Genomic DNA, 19682 nt, shown 5'->3' with positions numbered 1-19682 from the left:
TCAGTTGATTACTGATGTCAAACTAAGAAAAAATGTATTGAAAGTTTTTTATATTTTAATGTTTAAATATGCAAATTATTCATTTTTCAATATGCAAATTATTCACATTTTTCATTTTGTTGTCATATGAGATGGGAAAAGAATTACTGAGGGGTTTATGGACATCTACTTCTATTATCCTGTAATTCACCTGTACCACTGCGATATGAAATTTCAAGGCCCGAAATTAGAAATGGGTGTATCTTAGGATCTAAATGTGATAGAAATAAACTAAATATGTTTTACCATGTTTCTGGGCATGAGAAACTTATCTATAGCACTATAGCACTCTAAGAGGTCAATATCATTACGTGCAGTGAAGATCACTGGCAAAAGATCCAATGATTGGGCAAATCTGTGTAGATCTCTGTCAGAATGTCCCTATTTTAACAGCCCCACTAGAAGTCTCCTGAATTTATGCAAGGCTAGTGGATACGTTCAAATACGTACGTTGCAAAATCGGCCTGAAACTTCTGACATGGGTGCATAGTTTTGGTTTTATCTCGAGTAAAAGACTATTCTACTTGTATTTGGTAGTTTGCAACGTGTATTGGGTGCACGTGCTGACCATGCAGAAAAGAAGCAAGTACAAGGATTGAGCAACATTTTACTGCGGTCAGGGAAATGTCTCTCTCAACCTGGATTTTTGCCAGATACAAACATACCGGTATGCACTTTATATTCCCGACCAATATGACAGTATTAAGAAATAGGGCATTATCAAGCAACCTAATTTTCAACTGGTTACTCCATCTGTCCATCACATGCTTTCCATCTGGTTTGAACTCTCGCTCCCGCCCCAGAATTATGCAAGTAGCCTATGTTGGGACTTGGGATCCTCCCCAACAAACGTTGTACCCTAAAGTGAGCGTTTCATAGCGTACTGCAACGGAGTGCACATTCCTGCACATTTGTTCTTGGGCAGGGACCGTCTTACCAACCACACGCCGAACGAGGAAAGGTATGAAATACTCATTTTGTGAATTCAGAAAGTAGGCTACACGTTATTTCCTGAAAAACTCGGGCTAGCGATAGATAGCCTGCATGTTAACATTGTTGCAGCTTATTCCACTGCTTGGTTGAATTTCCCATTGTCCTACGTAATTTAGAACGACCATTAACCGTATGTTATCTGCACACCTATGAAGTAGATCCATTTTTTGGCCGTATCACACTTGTATATTAATTCGCCGAACTCGTTGTGAAAGTTTAAATGAACTGTCACGTTGCATCCGAGCTGTAAAATGCAGACGTTCAGAACATTGCAACATTGTAGCATATGACGGAGGTGGCTTTTAGCTAGATAGATGACAGCAGGCTAGGTAAAATAGCGATGTTTCAAAGCTAAAGTTCATCAGAATCTTGGGATACGCCCGCTTGACAACGGGAGAGATAGAACTAACGACTGGCCTTTGGCCATAGCAACCATCCATGTAGAACTAGTAACGGCAGTTTGTCCTGTGAGTTGAGAAATTAGTTGATATGTGTCGGAAGAAATTAGTTCTACAAACAAGACAGTTTTAGCGATTAAAACGTTTAAATTGTAACAGGAAATGAACACAACGCAAGTGGCAACAGTGGAATAAGCGGGATAATGGACTCCACGGTGGTCTGTTCACAGAAGTTAATGCACTACAAGGTTTAAACTCCTCCGCTTCGCGTCGGGGCCGTTTTACAACCTCGACCGTGCATTAACTTCTGTGAACAGACCACCGTGTCGTCCATTATCCCTTACTTAGCCTACGATGAATTGAAACAATGATGGTCTCCATGCCTACCTTTTTATGCAGTTCTTTTTCATACAACCAGAGCCCTTATTAGACATTCTCTGATACAACCAACCCAGCTGAACAGTTAAAACAAATACTCACTTGTCAAGGTGAAATGTAGTAGCCTATTGCCTTGCTTTCATATGTTCGAATTGTTCACTCGATTCTAATCTTGTGGAAACAGTGCGTTTCGATATTATGACACTGTTATTACACCCAAGTCCTGTTGAATCACATTTTGTTATAGGTGTCTAGTCTAACCGAAAATGGCACAGAAACCTCTTCTTCAGCTCCCCGAGTTCTGCAACGTCTCCACGGGTACACTAGTGGTTAAGGAGCCGCTGAATTATTGGAATGGTAGCAGGGTAAAACCAAAGGACGTGAAGAATGCTGAACCTGTGTACGAACCTGCAACTGGTAAGGGACCGTTCGTTATTTATAAACGGGGCCACCGGAGGAAAATAGGGGAGGGTCATGTCTTTTTATTCTTTGTTGAGGGGAGGGTCACCTAACTTTTTTTTGTCTAGGAGGGGGGGGGTCACCCATCTTTTGTATTAATGAAAACAGCAAAAAATCAAAGTGGCTTGTTTGATTGTTGATTTCTGTCGCCATATAGGCCTAACGTTCTCTTTCGTTCCTCTGTCAACATTGAACAATGAAAATAAGGGAGATTTCCCGGGTTTCTCACGCAAAATACGGAAAATGTCAACATCCGTCCCCATTAACGTTGGAAGGGTTGGAGCAACAAAGTAGCCTAACCTACTATTCACGCCTAACAGCCTATATCCATTTGGTCAACTTTATTCAGCCCTAAAAAAGCTAAATTTAACTTTGGTTTACTTGTAGTTTACCGTGTAGCCTAGCCTAACTTTAAACAGTGTGCACGCTTATAAAGCATAGGCTACTTGTGCTTCATTCATCCACACATCCAGCTCCTAACGTTTTGACAAGCATTATACCAATTGACCTTGTTCCTGCCCATCTCTAGTTTTGCTGTCTCCATCCTTTCTGTTTTTGTTGTTTGCAAAAAAATATATAGTAGGCCCTATTTATTAACCAGCAACAAGTGCAATTTGTTAATCGCTGTCATTCTCTCTCCTGCCAACAAAAATGTGTTACGTTCCAAGTAGTGCGTAATTCTGCTTCATACAGTTGAACAAATACATTGGTCATATAAATAGCCAGTTTATGGTCTACAGTGTAGAGTTGGTAAGTTATGGTAGGCCAACTTGGAGTGAATATACTTTGGCTCTTAGCCTGGCAGGTGCGCACGTAGACATAGCCTACAGCCAAACACTGCAAGCGCCAATGAATCGTGCTCTCACGACAACCACGTCGTTAACTTAAATAGGCCTACTGTAGGTTAACATCACTGTGAGTTCGCATTCAAGCAAGCAAAACGATAACTTGAATACATCTGTTTCTCTGGAAGGGCAAGGGGTAACAACAGGACAACACACAGGCCAGAATGCAGGACTAATATGAGAGCATAGATATATACACTAGATGTCGCCTTGACTACTGCTGTTCATTGGAACGAATGCGTCAATCGAGACGCCATTTTGCTTCAGTGATCCACTCCTCTATAATGCATTAGTTTCAATCTGGGCAAAGATCTAGCGAAAATAAAACCACCATAAATCGTCAAAATCTCAAGCAATCATCTAGTTTTTTGGGTTGTTCCAACTGACAGGCATGTATTTATGGTTGAGTCTAGAGTAAACTAAGCTTAAGACGATAATAAAGATACATTTTACCCGTCTAGCCCCATAGACTCCCATTCATTCTGCACTAGCTAGCGGTGGCCCCTAGAGGAACAATGAGTAAACTGCAACCAGGTTCGATACAATGAAAGTAAACAGGCTCTTCGTAGACATGCTCTGGTTGAGGCCACATACCCCTCGTCTCGTTTACTCATGTAAGTTGTAATCTCACCAGAAGTTGCTGTAGATCTGTAGAACATTTACCTCTGCTACTACATAGGCTACGCCAGTCGTTACTTTTATAATCATGGGTCAGTGCCATGGGCAAACGAGATGTAGCTGAATTCATAAATGACAAAGCCATGAGAAAGGTGATTTTCTTACGTTTCAACAACAAAGAAGCCGATCTGCCATCGTTGTGAGAAGTTCCCAAATTTGTCGCTAATCGCTAAAAAGGTTTTCTATCGCTGGGGATGGCCAAACGTCGCTAAATAGGTAACGCTGACAATACAGGAGAACTAGTTTAGCGCTTCAGATCCCTGTACCAAGATGGCGGCGGTGTTGACGCATGCTGAGAAGCAGAAGGCGACATCTAGTGTATATATCTATGATATGAGAGTATTACAGTAGCATAGTGGGATATTCTAGGGGAAAATATTAAAACGGCAAGACAGCGGGGAAAAGTTAAAGGGACACCAGGCAAGCCTAATGCTTTTTCTCTACGAAACTCCCCCTCGCTTGGTCTGAAGCTCTTTTCCTTTTCTTTGCGTCTTCTGTCAAGGGGTTTTCACTGCTTCTTCGCTGGCTCTGCCATTATACACACGTTTGCAACAATCTCTAGCATTTCGTTAGCCTGCCTCTGTGCTGTAAACTGATCCTGCTTCGGTCGGCGGGTAGGATACCGAACTTGCAAGTAGGATATTCTTCCTACAGGCAGTAGGATAGGGGCGGGCGAGAGAGCCTTCATTCGGCCGTAATGAGTCATTTAACCATATACCGACTTACGAAGATGATTAATTAACACGAAAACGTTGCCTGGTGTCCCTTTAAAACGATAGGCCTAAACCCGGAAAAAGTTGGCATGTTAGGTATTTTTCGGTCCCTGTGATTATTTGTGAAATTGTGCAAACGGCCTTTTCAAGTCATTTGAGAAGGAAGTGTAGTCAAGCTCCCAAATTGACGCTCGTCTGAGAAATTGAGTTTTGGACAATGTTCAGCTTCGGCAGCTTTCGAGACGAGTCCATAGCAACATGAACAGAGCAGCTATGAACATAGCAGCAAAATGTGCTTTGTTGAATGGTCTCAATGTTTTATTTTATGTGAGGAATAACTTATTTCAAGTAGGTAGGCTATGCATTTGCAGGAAGTGTGCATTTAGTTTCCATGCTTATTGTGTTTCCACAACAATGTTAGTGAGTAAATCTACTATCTTTGTGAAGTGTGATGTGTAAGATCAGAAAGCAGAGGGTGAGTCGATGTCTTTTCATAGTGCTTTACAGCATGGGCGGAAGATATCACAATTGGCCGGGAAGGGTCATGTCTTTTTTAAAAAGACTGCTGGAGGGTCGTTGAAACATTTCTTGCAGGCTGGTGAGGGTCATGCAACTTTTAATTGAAGCACTCAAAATCCCTCCGGTGACCCCGTTTATAAATAACGAACGGTCCCTAAGATCTGCTTAACATATACACCACCACCCACATAGTCTTCAAAAAGTAATAGAGAACGAGTTTTAAAAGATTGAAGAACAACAGTATGTTATTCATTAACTTTTCATATCTAGATTTATGGTGATCTAGGAGATGGAGTTTTCACCATGTGGAATTTATAACCTAGTTTGCGAAATGATTTAGCCTATTGATTAACTCGGTTTCATAGAACTAGAGCAGAGACTTTCTAATAAGGAGACACAGCACTCAAAAAATCCTCCATAGAAATGCATGGGGCTAGTTTGTAACGCCAATATGGCCGTTGTCTACACATATCCCACCCCTTCCTCGGCAAAACGTCGACATGTGAATACATTGAGCCAATCATGTGGTGTGATGTGAATACATTGAGCCAATCATATGGTGTGTTGTGAAGACATCGTGCCAATCATTGTGAACTCGCTGCTGGAGCAAGATTGGTGTCGTGAAGCCTTGCACACGCGCATTTCTGCCGAATAGGATGCCCGATGAGTGCCCAAAAAGCGTTGCAATATGGCCGCCAAATGGAGGGACTTGCCTGGTGGTGTCTAGAAGGGATACAGCTAAGGGTTAGGGTTAGGATTAGGGTTAGGTTACTTCCTGTCCTGATACTGTTTATTTCTATGGAGATTTCACTGGAGATTTCACTATCTGTTACGTGACTTCCGTTGTTAGCTGTATCCCATCTAGCCACAACCGACTTGCCTAAAAGGACTTTGACTAGTGGGCGTGGTTGGGTGAGCTGAGCTGTCAGTTTGACTTGAGGGCAGAATTGCTTTCATAGCTGTCAACCCTCCCGTTTTTTCCGGGTTTCTCACGTATTTTAACTTTTTTCCCGCAGTCTCCGTTTTAATATTTTCCCGTAAACTTTCTGTACTGTTGTCCTGTTGCCCTTGCCCTTTTGGCGAAACAGATTTTTTCAAAGCATCGTTTTGCTTGCTTGAAGGCGACAGTGAGACTATTTAAGATGACGGCGTGGTTGTCGTGAGAGCACGATTCAGTGGCACCTGCATAGTGTACGCAGGGCCGTTTCAAGGAATTTGGGGGGCCCAAGCAAAATGGACATGGAGGCCCCCCGCACGCAAAGCCTACAGGAACCACCAATAAACGTCATATTCATTTTAACATACCTTGATATAAAAGAAAGAAAATGCTTGTGACTTTTGCTGACCCTATTTTCTATCTGTTCCATTGAGATTTGTATGATTTAGAACCCAAAAGCCTTTTTATTTTCATAATTTCTTGATGTCACACCAAATGATATGGTGTCACGCCATATGATAAATAACACCACGAAACAATCTGTTAATACAAAATGTGTATTATATGTATTTCACAAGCAACAAAAGACAGTTTAAGACAGGTATATCATGTAAAGGTTCACTTTCAGAAATCACAACTATGCAAAACAGAATGCCACCAAATATTGTATAGCTCTTGGGTTCCCTGAGTTTTTCTCTTCTCAATGGTGGGCTTCAATCTGAATGTTTGTAGTTCCCCTTTGAGTTTATTCTCTTTATATCTGTTAAAAGACAAATTCAACAATTTATTCAGATAATTTAAAAAGTTTTCCTGCATTATAATCAGATTAAATTGTTGCAATTACTTATAGTGCTAAAGACAACATTAATAGTACTGTTTTCTTTAACACCAGAATTTATTTTCTCAGACTACTATTAATATTTAGAATGTCAAATATGTATCTTTTGTATCCAAGGCTGTAGAGTGAGTGAGTGAGTGTGTGTGGGGGTGATTTTTGTGTTTTATGTGTGTGATTCGCAATAAATGCAATAGTTGCACATCTTAAATAATAAATGTTAAATCATGTTAAATATGTCAAAATATATATTACACTTAATTATGAGTTAAACATTTGTATGTTCAAAATGCAGTTTCTATCATACAGTGTGACAAATAAATCATATGGTGTGACGAGAAAACCCGGTCACACTATATGATATGGGGTCACACCATATGAGGTTTCATGTACTTAGCATGACATTAAGCAATGTGCTTTTATGCTAACATCCTAAAAACATGCTAACTGCAATATGACAATATAGTTTTAAAGGTAATATTGACTGAAAAGTAATTTTATTTGGGCATTTTTGCGTAAAATGCATCACACCAAAAGACAATGCAAAAGGGAACTGAAGCAGGAGTGCCGGATATACTTGATTTTTTTGAAAACATGAAGAGAGAAAACTCACCTTGTAACTTTCAGTGTCCTTTTGAGGTGTTGTTCTTCCTCCTGAAAGAAGGAGGACCCCTACTCCCCGAAGGTCTCCAAACAATTGCCCGTTTAAAAAAAGTAATATGGCGTCACACCATATAATATCCATTTCTGGGACAAAGTGTTTTAGTTAAGAGTGGCTTCACAATATTATGCCTGAACTTTTAGTCAAGCAGACTCACAAGTAGGCATCTGGGTTATCAATATATGATTGAATAAACAGAAAATGAATTAATTTTCTTGTTTTTATTCAAAATCAAAATTTGTGAAATGTGACTGGGACAGTCACGCCATATGAGCTTTTTCTGATTTCTAATCCCATGAATGCTCTGTATGTTCATATAAAACAGAACTGAACAATATCACCATAGTTTTTTATATATTTTTTTTATAATTTACCTATCTTTTGACACATTGGACCATGGCCATGTCATGTCAACCACCCATATATATACTGTGCATTAGTTTTGAACATTTTGAACATTTGCAAAAACACCACCACCGTACCATAAAATCTAATGTCAGCTTATTCCTCATGAATGGAGGATGAAGTTGATGGTGTACCTGGGAAAATAATTGAAACAAAAATCTGAAATTACCTGTGAAGTACGTTTGACCATTTCACTGTTAGCATATTGGAAAAGGTCATTAACAGCTCAGCTCAGTGAGAGAAATTCACTCTACCTTCATCAGTGGAGGTATCCTTAGGAAGAGCCTGAGGGCTGAGAAATTTAAGCAAAGCACCTTGAGGGAGAAAGAAAAGATATGTTAGCATTTCCATATTTTGATATTTAGATGGGATGCAGCTGCTTTCACAACTACCAATGCTTACTGTAAAAACATCCCAAGCTAATGTTATACATTGACCTAGGCCTACTTGTAGCTTAACATAGCATTTAAGCATTCTGCTGTTTGAGAATTAGACAGACACACCTGGTGCTTTAAAGACAGTAAACAGCTGGCGTGCATGAATACTGCTAGACATGAATGTTCCAGTCCAATAGTATAACAGAGAAGCTATGACACTTTCATCAAAACCTATTACAAAGCTATAGCAATGTTATGTCATTAAATACGATAAACAGTGATTCTGGAACAGATCTGTGTCTTCCTTATCCCGTCAATACACATTTTAAAGGGACACCAGGCAACGTTTTCGTGTTAATTAACCCATTCGTGCTGGATGCTGCATGACGCAACATTGACCCTCCCGCTGGATGCTGCGTAGCGCAACATTGACCCTCCCGCTGGATGCTGCGTAGCGCAGCATGCTTTTTATTTCATGTTTCTAGGTGCTACAGAGGCTTAGATATTAAATTTTGGTAGACGTTGACAATTTTTAGTATGTTTTCAGAAAACCCTCAGGAAATAAGGTTATTTAGTCTAGAATGCCATAGGATTGTATAGGCGTTTTTAGCAGGCATTTTAGGAGTAAATGGGTTAATCATCTTCGTAAGTCGGTATATGGTTAAATGACCCATTACGGGGCGAATAAAGGCTCTCTCGCCCGCCCCTACTGCCTGTAGGAAGAATATCCCACTTGCAAGTTCGGTGTATCCTACCCGACGACCGAAGCAGGATCAGTTTACAGCACAGAGGCAGGCTAACGAAACGCTAGAGATTGTTGCAAACGTGTGTATAATGGCAGAGCCGGCGAAGAAGGAATGGAAAACCCTTGACGGAAGCCGCAAAGAAAAGGAAAAGAGCTTCAGACCGAGCGAGGGGGAGTTTCGTAGAGAAAAAGCATCAGGCTTGCCTGGTGTCCCTTTAAAGTATGTAACCATATTCCGTCCGTTCGGAAAAAAAAGTTGCACTAACTGTTCTAGTTTGTTTCAAGCAGCATGGGTGTCAGGCAGGTAGTTAACATAAACATTTTTTGCTAGGCTAGCCTTCCTGCTGCGACATAACATTACACCATTTGTACAAGACAAGTAGAGCTATTTTATCCAGTGTAATTTATCAGTTACCACTATCTTGTTTTTTCTTGTCATCCTCTTCCTTTCTCTTCTTTCTTTTCTGGCTTCCGGACGCATAACTGCACTTCATTATGACTGCCGAGGCTTTATATTTTCGTGGCAGCAGAGATCACGAACCTGGCTGGCTGGCTGCTGTCAGCGACTACTGAGAGGGGCCCCCTTGAGGGGGATCCCGGTAATCCCAGTCGTTGTCTTTGGGCCCCTAGCCAGCTCGGGGCCCCAAGCAATTGCTTGGTTTGCTTGCCTTCTAGCAACGGGCCTGAGTGTACGGCCGCACGCACTGTGTGTATCGGCCTACCAGGCTACTCAGCTACGAGTAGGCTAGAGAAAGAATTCCCCCTGTTTGTATATTAACTCCAAGTTGGCCTACCATAACTTCCCAACTCTGCACTGTAGCCCATAAACTGCATGACAGGCTATTTATATTTTTCTTTAAAATAACCAAATGCATTTGTTCAACTTTATGAAGAAGAATTACACACTATAGGCTACTTGGAACTCACACATTTTGTTTGCGCAGGGGAGAGAATGACAGCGCACAGGGGCATCGATTACAGAACTTTAGCCTTGTTAGGGCTGTATAAACTTGACCAAATTAATATAGGCTGTTGTTAGGCGTAAATAAAGTAGGTTACTTTGTTGTATTGTTTAGCTGACCAATGCACGACCTTGCAATTGCGAAACGGACTATACTGCAATCCTTCCAACGTTGGGGGACGAATGTTGACATTTTCCCGTATTCTGCGTGAGAAACCTGGAAAATCTCCCTTATTTTCAAAGCTCAATGTTGACATCTATGATTGCTTTTGAGGGCCATGGAAAAAATCACAGAAGCTTGATTCATGAGATCATTCCAAGGCACATGAAAGCTTTGCATTGAAAGTGCTAATGCCTCGTGTTTCTCACTGCGCTGCGAATCCAGGCCATGTGCATGTTTGTTGTCTTTTGTAAGGCTTAGCTTTCAGATCATGAGATTTCAAGAGTGGACAATCTTGACTGGCCTATTGATTCTGCTGGTCACTCTCTGTTATAGGCCGTGTGCTCTGTGACCTGGTGCCTTGTGGAGAGGAGGAGGTCGACCAGGCCATCAAGAGCGCCCACTCTGCCTTTCTAAAATGGAGCAAGCTGGCTGGCATGGAGAGAGCCCGCATTATGCTGGAAGCAGCTCGCATCATTAGGGTAAATGTTTTTAAATGAGGCTGCCTGAGGTTGTAGTCATTGTGCACTGGCTCCATGGTGTTTATTTTTATGTTTATGGGATGTGTGCAATGTGGGAGGGTGGGGTCACAGTCTGTTATGTGTAATTTAACGTTTTTTTGATTGTCCACTGCTCTCAACAGGAGCGCAGAGATGAAATAGCCAGAGTGGAAGTGGTCAACAATGGAAAATCCATCACTGAAGCCCAGGTGGATATAGACATATCATGGCAGACCATAGAATACTATGCTGGCATTGCCCCAACTTTGGCAGGTAGGTTTTCAAAGAGCCAAACTTCTCTAGCTCATGGACCTGTATATCTCTGTGTCAGGGCGTCCTCACACTATGCCATCCGTATCATACCCGAGTACATTTGAACCCCAAAATCTGATTCATTTGACCAGTGTGATTGCTCCGTACCGTACCCAGGCATGGATCATGCCTATGCTAAAATTCTAGAGCACAGCAGCTCAACCATGCCTGGGTACAGTTTGATTATGTGTAGAGAGTGCGGACCAAGAATGGGAGAGAACCATACTCGGGCACAGTACAAGTGAACCGTGCCCAGTTTGAGTACGCCTTTACACTATCTTGTATGGAGTCTGTCTTTAACTCACGGGCCTCTGTAGCCTGGTTCTCGACAATATGCATTTCTATTTAAAGGTGTTCTAAGCGATGCTGGGTAACTTGCTCGCTACTTCTTCCCCCTCCCTCCCATGCAATTGAAGCTCTCCTATACATGCATCTTGTCAGTGATTTGTTCAGTTTGTTATGTTTTTATGGGCAAGGTTTGCCTAAGTCGTTTAATTGCCGTTTTTGGAGCCTGGGTTGTCCTCAGAGATCGCGTTTTTTTACAGTGTATTCAGGACACAGGCAACTAGCAGATGGTGAGGTGATGTTTAACAAAAAATGTTTTAGCCTAAAAAACGTATGACATCACTTAGAGCACCTTTAAACTATACACATTAATAGATATTTGCACAAATTAGAGTGTACTGATGCCTTTTTCTTTCTATTTTAATGTTGTAATTTTTTAAATATTCAAAAATATTTTTTAACATGTTAAAAGGTGTGTCTGTATTTCTCATTGGTCCTCATTGTATTTCCCAGGCCAGCACATCCAGCTCCCAGGCGGCTCCTTTGCCTATACCCGCCGTGAGCCTCTGGGTGTGTGTGCCGGCATTGGTGCCTGGAACTACCCCTTCCAGATCGCAGCCTGGAAGTCTGCTCCTGCATTGGCTTGTGGTATGTTCAGTCACTTTCAGTCTGATTGATATACCATGCTAAGGCACATTAAAACAAATATTTTTTTTTCACACAAGATCACTATAGTCTCCTGCTGGTATTAGATTAACTCATTGAATGCCAAGCTGTTTTCGGAAGCTTTGTCCTAGAGTGCCAGCAATCTAGACCATTGTTGATGATTTTTGTACAGCCACAGCATATTCTGTGTTATAGCTATGAACACATACAGTGGCTCGTTTGAAAGGTGAAACTTTAAGCTCTCAGTGGGTGCAAACCGTGTATTTCTACACGCCTCTGTTCCTGAGAAATCCCAAGCTAAACAGTGGCTAGTTTTCATCAAAATAGCTGTTTTTTTTCTAGAAATGGAGATATAACGTCTTTCATGAAATATGAAGTGTTGTCTGTAAAGTTTCCGGGAAGTGACCTGGCAAGTCTGCCACCTAGTGATAGACCCACGAAAATGGCCTGGTTTTGAGCTGGAAAAAAAAGCTAAAAACGTAATATTATGTTTTTGGCACTCAACGCATGGCAAGGAAAAACGTAATATTATGTTTTTGGCACTCAATGAGTTAAAGGGATAGAAATTAACTGCATTTTCAAACCTATAGTTCGATCTGCTTGTTACAATGTTGCAAAATAATTGGTTTGGTTTGGTTTCATATAATATTTCTAAACTCCTCTAAGAAATGTATGAGGCACTGCACTTCATCTCAAGTGCCCATCTGTATGTGATTATTGGGATTCATGTTGCTTGTTCTATTAAAAAATAGGGGTGTACTGTAACTGTTCGGTATGTACCTCGGTTTTAAAGGCACGGTTTGATTTATTTTAGGTACAGTTAGCCTGCAAGTACCACAAGCTCAATTTTAATTGTTATTGTATGTCTCTGTATCTGGCTTTCAGGTAATGCCATGGTGTTCAAACCCTCCCCAATGACACCAGTCACAGCAGTCATACTGGCAGAGATCTATAAGGAAGCTGGGGCACCAGAGGGGCTCTTTAACGTGGTCCAGGGTGGGGCAGAGACAGGGACCCTGTTGTGCCACCATCCAACAGTGGCTAAGGTGTCCTTTACAGGCAGCGTCGCAACTGGAAAAAAGGTAAAGTCCTTTTTTATGAGAGGAATTTTGCATGTGTTATCCAGACCAGTGGTTCACCACCGCTCCCACACACAAGAGGGAGCTAGAAGCTTTTTTTAATGATCTACTTTGGACAGAAAGGGGTTTTCCAAGTTCATTGGGCTGTGGTGGTATAAATGAAGTGGTGGTGTTAGTTTACTTAAGTTAAGCTGGGAATTGTATTTAGATTTCTAAATTTTCATTTAAATTGTGAGTATTTTTATATAATATACAGAGTGGCATCACGACTACAGTAGAACTGCATTAAAAGTAACTAACACCTTGTAGGCTTAATGATCTATTCTGTATTTGTTACTATGAATAATGTGCAATCAACAGTATCAAAAAGGCAAGTTTTTATATTAAAGACAGTAGATTTGTGTTTTCTGCTTTGTGCAACTTTGAGATAAACACCAAGACACCCTATCAAAATGTTTGGGATGTGGTCTCTGGAAGAACATGAAGGTTAAGTTATAGTGATACATTTCACAGCGAATAATCAAACATGTTTCTTCTACTCTGTGAGAAGAGCTGCCAATGGCTTACAAATCATGTATTCCTACCAGCATTACACTGCTGAATAAGTTAGGGGAAATAACTTGATCCTTTCTGTATGATAATACTGCACTTTGGTATAATATTAAAATGTCACTGATGATATTGCACCTTACTATTGATAGCCTACTGGTACTAATGATACTGCACTTTACTATTTTGTAATGTAGAGATACTTGGTGTTGTGTATTGTTGTTGTGTGGGGTTGTGGAAGTGTTTAGTGGTTCTGTGGTATGTTGTCTGTCTATCTGATGAGCTGGATGGTGCAAGATGAATTTCTGAAAGGATCAATACATCTATCTGTATCTATGTACAATTGTTCATGATTCAGTGGCAGGAGGAAGTCAGAGGTGTGTCTGCCCTAATGTAGATCCACTCTGATCCTGTTGTACCTCCTCTGGCATGAGTACTGTAGGCTAGCCGTGACGGGTCCTTATGCTATTGACTATCATCTCTGTTAGAAACCGCAGAGTTCAGTAGGACCGGTTTTCAAGGTCCGTGTGATGACATGTTGTCACTTCAGCTTTTATTAGATCTGATGGAGATGGTAAAGCAGCCACTTATATGAAAGACATCTTGGTCAAATTTATTTCGAAAACTTTTTTACAAGCCTAAAAGTGTTGAATTTGTTAAGTCATAAATATTCATTTGCTGGGATTTTTGGAAAGACTGAATGGGTTGTATTGCAATGGGTTGAAATACATAAGTATTCATGTCTGTCTGAACACTACAGAGCCTAATGTTGGAGTATGTTTTGGTACATCACTCAGGACCAACGGTAGCACCAAAAAGAAACTCCTCGCTGTGTGTTTCCATTCTATTTTAGGTCATGGAGATGTCCTCTAAAGGGGTAAAGCAGGTGACCTTGGAACTGGGAGGGAAGTCTCCTCTGATCATCTTTAAGGACTGTGAGCTGGAGAACGCTGTGAAGGGTGCACTGATGGCTAACTTCCTGACCCAGGGACAGGTACGTGAAGTCAGACAAGTTAACAGAAATACTGGAGAAGTTCTGAACAATGACATTTCCTTTTTCATGATTGACGAGGTTTTGAATGACTATATATTCATTGCAATTTAAGTATTTTATGTAATTTCGTGAATGGACAATAATGCCATGTGATTTTGATGCTGTTGAGTTGAAGTATGGTAATTGAGTTGAAAGTCAAACAAACAAATGAAAATGCAGAAATGTAGGCATGGGAATTTTGACTAGAGATTATCTGCTGCTGTCAGGTGTGCTGTAACGGTACCCGAGTGTACGTCCAGAGAGACATCATGCCGCAGTTCCTGGAGGAGGTGGTGAAGAGGACCAAGGCCATTCCTCTGGGAGACCCCCAACTGGAGGGCACCCGCATGGGGGCCCTGATCAGCAGGCCACAGCTGGACAAGGTGCTGGCCTATGTCGACGGGGCTAAGAAACAGGTACAGTTCCACACAGATAATCACTCTCTCCAAAGCGGAAAAAAATCGTCTTGATGCCCTCCCTCCGTTCTGTAATTGGGTCATTCGTTGAGGTGAAAATTAAGTCCATAGAATCCAGGCTGCCCAGCAGCGTGAATAAAATTGCGCGCGTAAGGCAGCATGGGAAAACCCAGGCTAACAATGCCTAGTTTTTGGGGTGATTTTTAAAAATGTATTTTATTTATTTATTTTTTAAATCCATTGCTATCTTGGGAAAACACTACTCAAGCCACTGCAGATTTTGGCAAAGAGTTGTGATTTTGGCAATCAAATGCTGTGATGTTGGCTGAAATATGTTTGTGGTCTTTAATTGATGAAGTGGGGGTGTAAAACAATGTTTTATTTGAAACTGAAATTATGTTTGGTCACTTCAATTCTGCATATCATTAATTTTTATTGGATATTAGGGTGCCAAGGTGCTTTGTGGAGGAGAGCCGTTTATGCCAAGTGATCCAAAACTGAAGGAGGGCTACTTCATGTCTCCATGTGTGCTGGGTGAGTAACATTTTCACTGTGTCGTCTTGTTGGCTGTATTCAGTCAACAATAGTAGTCAACAAGATATGCTTTGAGAATATTACTCCTTAGAATGCGGCAGAAAGTTCCATTGAATTGAATCCGTTGCATTATTTATGGGTCCTGTTCGTCCTTTATTTTATAATAAATGACTGATGGATTGTATATATGAAATCAAGGATGGTGAGGAGGGTGACAAAACAGACACAAGACATAGACATGCCATATTTTTAGTCAACTTTGTCACACACAGCTTTGTCATCAACTGCCAACACAGTTGGTGGTAAATGTTTTCAGAGAAGAAAACATGTTGTTCTCCAGTGTTGTCTAAATGTGTCTGTTGCAACGATGGGTTTAATGAATCCTGTGCTTATAGACAACTGCAGGGACGACATGACCTGTGTAAAGGAGGAGATCTTTGGGCCCGTCATGTCCGTCTTGCCCTTTGACACGGAGGAAGAGGTGCTGCAGAGAGCCAACAACTCCACCTACGGGTTGGCCTCCGGCGTCTTCACTAGGTAGGTTCCCATAAAATTGCTCCTGCAGCTGCATCTACAGGCCTTGTCGCACGGTTTTCCTCTGAGCTGTGTGTCTGAGTAAGTGTTGTATATCTGGGTTTCATAATACCAAATGTCAAAACCACATAAACACTCAATGCCCACATAACAACCGTCTGAAGCCATTGATTAGTTAGTGTAATGAGTGAAGTGGAGTAAGATGATTCAGTTTGTAGATGATTCATCATCAAATATCTTTTGTGTCAGTAACAGAAATCCTGAGAGTGATAAAAATGACCCACAATCTATTCACACTACTACAATATAAACTGCAACAATATACTACACATTTTGGGAAAATATTTTGGGCATGGGTTACACATGAGTTAATGTCAATAGTATATGCTTAAATAATGAATACAAATTCAATAAACAGACCACAGATCAGTGTATCACTAATGAAGGGCCTTTTTGTACTGCTTTCACACTTGAATCTTGTTCATGACCGTGACAACCCTCTGCATCTCTGGCCAGGGCCAGGGGGGTTAAAAAAAGTTATTGTAAGTATCGCCTTTCTCTGTTAATGGACAACAGCATACTGGCATTGCATGACACACAGCACAGGCATACATCACTGTCAAGAACATTATGGCTACACTACAGAAAAAATGCGACAAAATGTCGCAAACCACAGATTGATACTAACGCAAACAAAGTAACCGTCTGCTATCTGACGCTACACTAGTAAGGTAACAAAGTTGCTGTAGCCTTGCACCGAAATCGACGGTGAACACGTGAAATATAAAACTGTTGAACACCAACATTAATAAAACGTAATAATTATTGACGCTTCTGACATGGGTGTCAACAGTCTAAAGACCCTATCGCACAGCATATTAGACAGAACACATTGACTCAAAACATATGCATAACATAGGCCTACACAACGCAATATTCATAGGCTAGCCTACATTAAATTGATCCACATATCACAAATATAGCCTACAACAAATGCTGACATCATAAACGCACAGTGTAGCCTTTAACCTACACTTTCAAAAAGAAGAGAAAGAACGCTCTGAGGAGGCCACTGAAACAGGCACGCAAAGACACAGATGAATAAGTTAATCTACCTCGCTGAAGAGAGCTCTTGTTTGTGGATGGAGCTTACTCAATATCCATGCCACCTTTCACCGTGGTGCACCGAGACTCCCCGATAACACTCTGCATCATTTTAAGCTGAAGATTGAGGCGGCCCGTGTTCAGCTCCTTGGGAAACTCACGGTAATATTCAGCTACTTAATATGGCATATTGTCGTACCATAACGCTAGAGTTAAAGGATATCTCCCTCAGGTTTGTTTTGTTAATTTGTTTAGTTTTTGTTTAGATCTCCCAGGTCTAATGTAACATTTTTTAGTGCATAATAGAATAATAGACAGGGGGACGGAGAGCTTCTTTTTTTTCTGATCGTGAGAGGTATGACATATAAATACGCATGCTTTTCTGCAGGGGGTGCTGCCGCACCCCCACTTCCCACGGCTATGTCTCTGGCAGTCTGTGCTACTGTTATGCACACATTGTGAGCACAACACAATGACAGGGAAAACACAGAGTACGTTCAAAAGGTTTACAGTTTATTAAATAAAATATTGTCCAAATCAGTTCTACAACAAAAAGCGTCGGGTGTACGGGCCTTCCAACATAGGCACACAACATGACCGACAAGCGTCTGCTGCTCTGTAGAGGGGGGGAGCGGCAGTGATTTTACCTCTAACAGGTGACCTGTGCACCTATTGGGCTGATTGCCTCCAACCACCTTACAGCTCACTTGTATGGAGAACACATCAACAACAAAACAATGGCCTGGGGAATAGTGCAGAGCCAGGAGGCCATGACCACTAACAGAAGAGAGGCCTTGGCTTGTGCGAGACGTCAGAGTGGTTGATTGAAATCAGCCGTCAAAAGCCAGAACAACGCCCCCCCCTACACTGAGATCCCAACTCTCACATGCTCTCTCCTCTACAACAAACGCACACATCGTTTCCCTCCTACATTCCCTTCACTAAATAACAATCATTCTCCATACTCCAATTCCTGCCGGCATTTCGGCAGTCCAATTTCAAAACGGGAAACGAGTTGTTTTCCCATTTCAAAATGGAAATTAAATGGCCGCACACACAGTACAGACCATTCCATTTTTTTCATTCCATTCACAACCAGAAGCCCACATACCCTAGATCAGTGGTTCTCAAATGGGGGTACGTAAGATTTTAAAATATACATATATTTAAAAAGTAGAATCCATGCAAAAATACTTTAAAAACAATTATTTAATAAATATTTCAGGAAAATATAAGTTTATAAAATGAATTTTAGTAGGCTTCAGTAGGCTATTCAATTTCATTATCCTAAAAACCCAAAGTCCCCCCCATACCAGGATGGTTCGACCCAACCTGTCACATGCCACCCACCATCACCTGTCAAAACTCAAACAATGGAGTTTTAACAATGAAGCGTAGCGGTAATTCTTGTGCGCTGGTTAGGGGGGTACTTGGCTGAAAAAATATTTCACATATTTCATCATCACTGAAAAAAGGTTGAGAACCACTGCCCTAGATGTTTCTTTTTCTGATATTAATATATTAAATTGGTGTTCGTCTCCGGTTCATGTTTGCCTGTGGTTCGTAACAGTGTCCAGTAAAAGAAAAACTGGGATAGACCATGTACTTGTTCCTCCATATTTATTCAAAGCCAATTGACACATATACATTCTTACTTGCCTTCTCATTGATAACTATTAGAGTACCCCCAAGTCATTGTTTTAAAGTGGACCCTTAATCTCAGCTCCATCACCTCTTACTTGTAGGGATGTGGCCCGTGCTCATCGCGTGGCCGAAAACCTGCAGGCGGGAACCTGCTTTATCAACAACTACAACGTCAGCCCAGTGGAGGTCCCCTTTGGTGGCTACAAGATGTCAGGTACAGTACAAAACAAAAGCTGTGGATCTAAAATGGCAATTGGCTGTCTGAACATAATTCAAGATGGAGTGGACTTTCTTTTACCATGTTTATTTTTGTTTTAACAGGCTTTGGCCGGGAGAACGGCCAAGTTACCATTGAGTATTACACTCAGCTGAAGACTGTGGTTGTTGAGATGGGAGATGTTGATAGCCTTTTCTAATCATCTGCACCGACTGTGACTCGTCTCCTGCCCTTCCATTGACACTGTGACTACCTTGATGCAATAGAGAAAGTCCCTCCATTTCCTGTTTTGGGTCCATTTTTACAGCTGCCCCCCTGATGTGCCCAGTTATGCCCAGTTCAGTTTTCCCCTGGCCTTGATGTAGTGTACATTCAGAATGTTTTAGGGGTCCGGTTGAATTAAGTGCCTCATAATGACTACAATTGGGAATTGAAATCTATAAAAAAGCATTTGTTTATGTACACCAATTGTTCAATAAATCAGTAAAGCAAATTGTTTACATTCTTTATATTTTGTAAAGAAAACCACTTTAGTATGTCATCTCTGTAATCAGCGGGGCACAGATTCTTTGTAATCCCATTTCTTATTTACTACTGGTAGGATGTGAAAAAATGCAGACACTTTGCACTTCGAAATGCGAAATGTTTTGCCACAACTGAATTAAAAACAATTTGTTTCACAAATTATTTGACCTGTTTATTTTTT

At 41.1% G+C, this 19682-nt stretch overlaps 1 protein-coding gene across 1 annotated transcript; it reads left to right on the top strand.

The window, feature by feature from the left end:
* Window positions 1-858: 858 nt before the first annotated feature.
* LOC143116813 (4-trimethylaminobutyraldehyde dehydrogenase A) lies at window positions 859-19663 on the top strand. Its single transcript, XM_076278133.1, has 12 exons — window positions 859-1000; window positions 2056-2225; window positions 10440-10585; window positions 10747-10876; window positions 11714-11848; window positions 12752-12948; window positions 14348-14488; window positions 14755-14943; window positions 15390-15477; window positions 15873-16014; window positions 18861-18973; window positions 19081-19663. Exons 2-12 carry the CDS (start codon window positions 2075-2077, stop codon window positions 19173-19175), a joined length of 1527 nt encoding a protein of 508 aa, XP_076134248.1. The 5' UTR covers window positions 859-1000; window positions 2056-2074; the 3' UTR covers window positions 19176-19663.
* Window positions 19664-19682: the final 19 nt, after the last annotated feature.

Source organism: Alosa pseudoharengus, unplaced genomic scaffold, assembly GCF_046254945.1.
Source record: "Alosa pseudoharengus isolate Yale_2024_CS ecotype anadromous, Long Island Sound unplaced genomic scaffold, YU_APseudo_1.1 YU_APseudo_1.1_scf_11, whole genome shotgun sequence".
Lineage (NCBI taxonomy): Eukaryota > Metazoa > Chordata > Actinopteri > Clupeiformes > Clupeidae > Alosa > Alosa pseudoharengus.
This window is presented reverse-complemented; position numbering and strand designations above follow the sequence as displayed.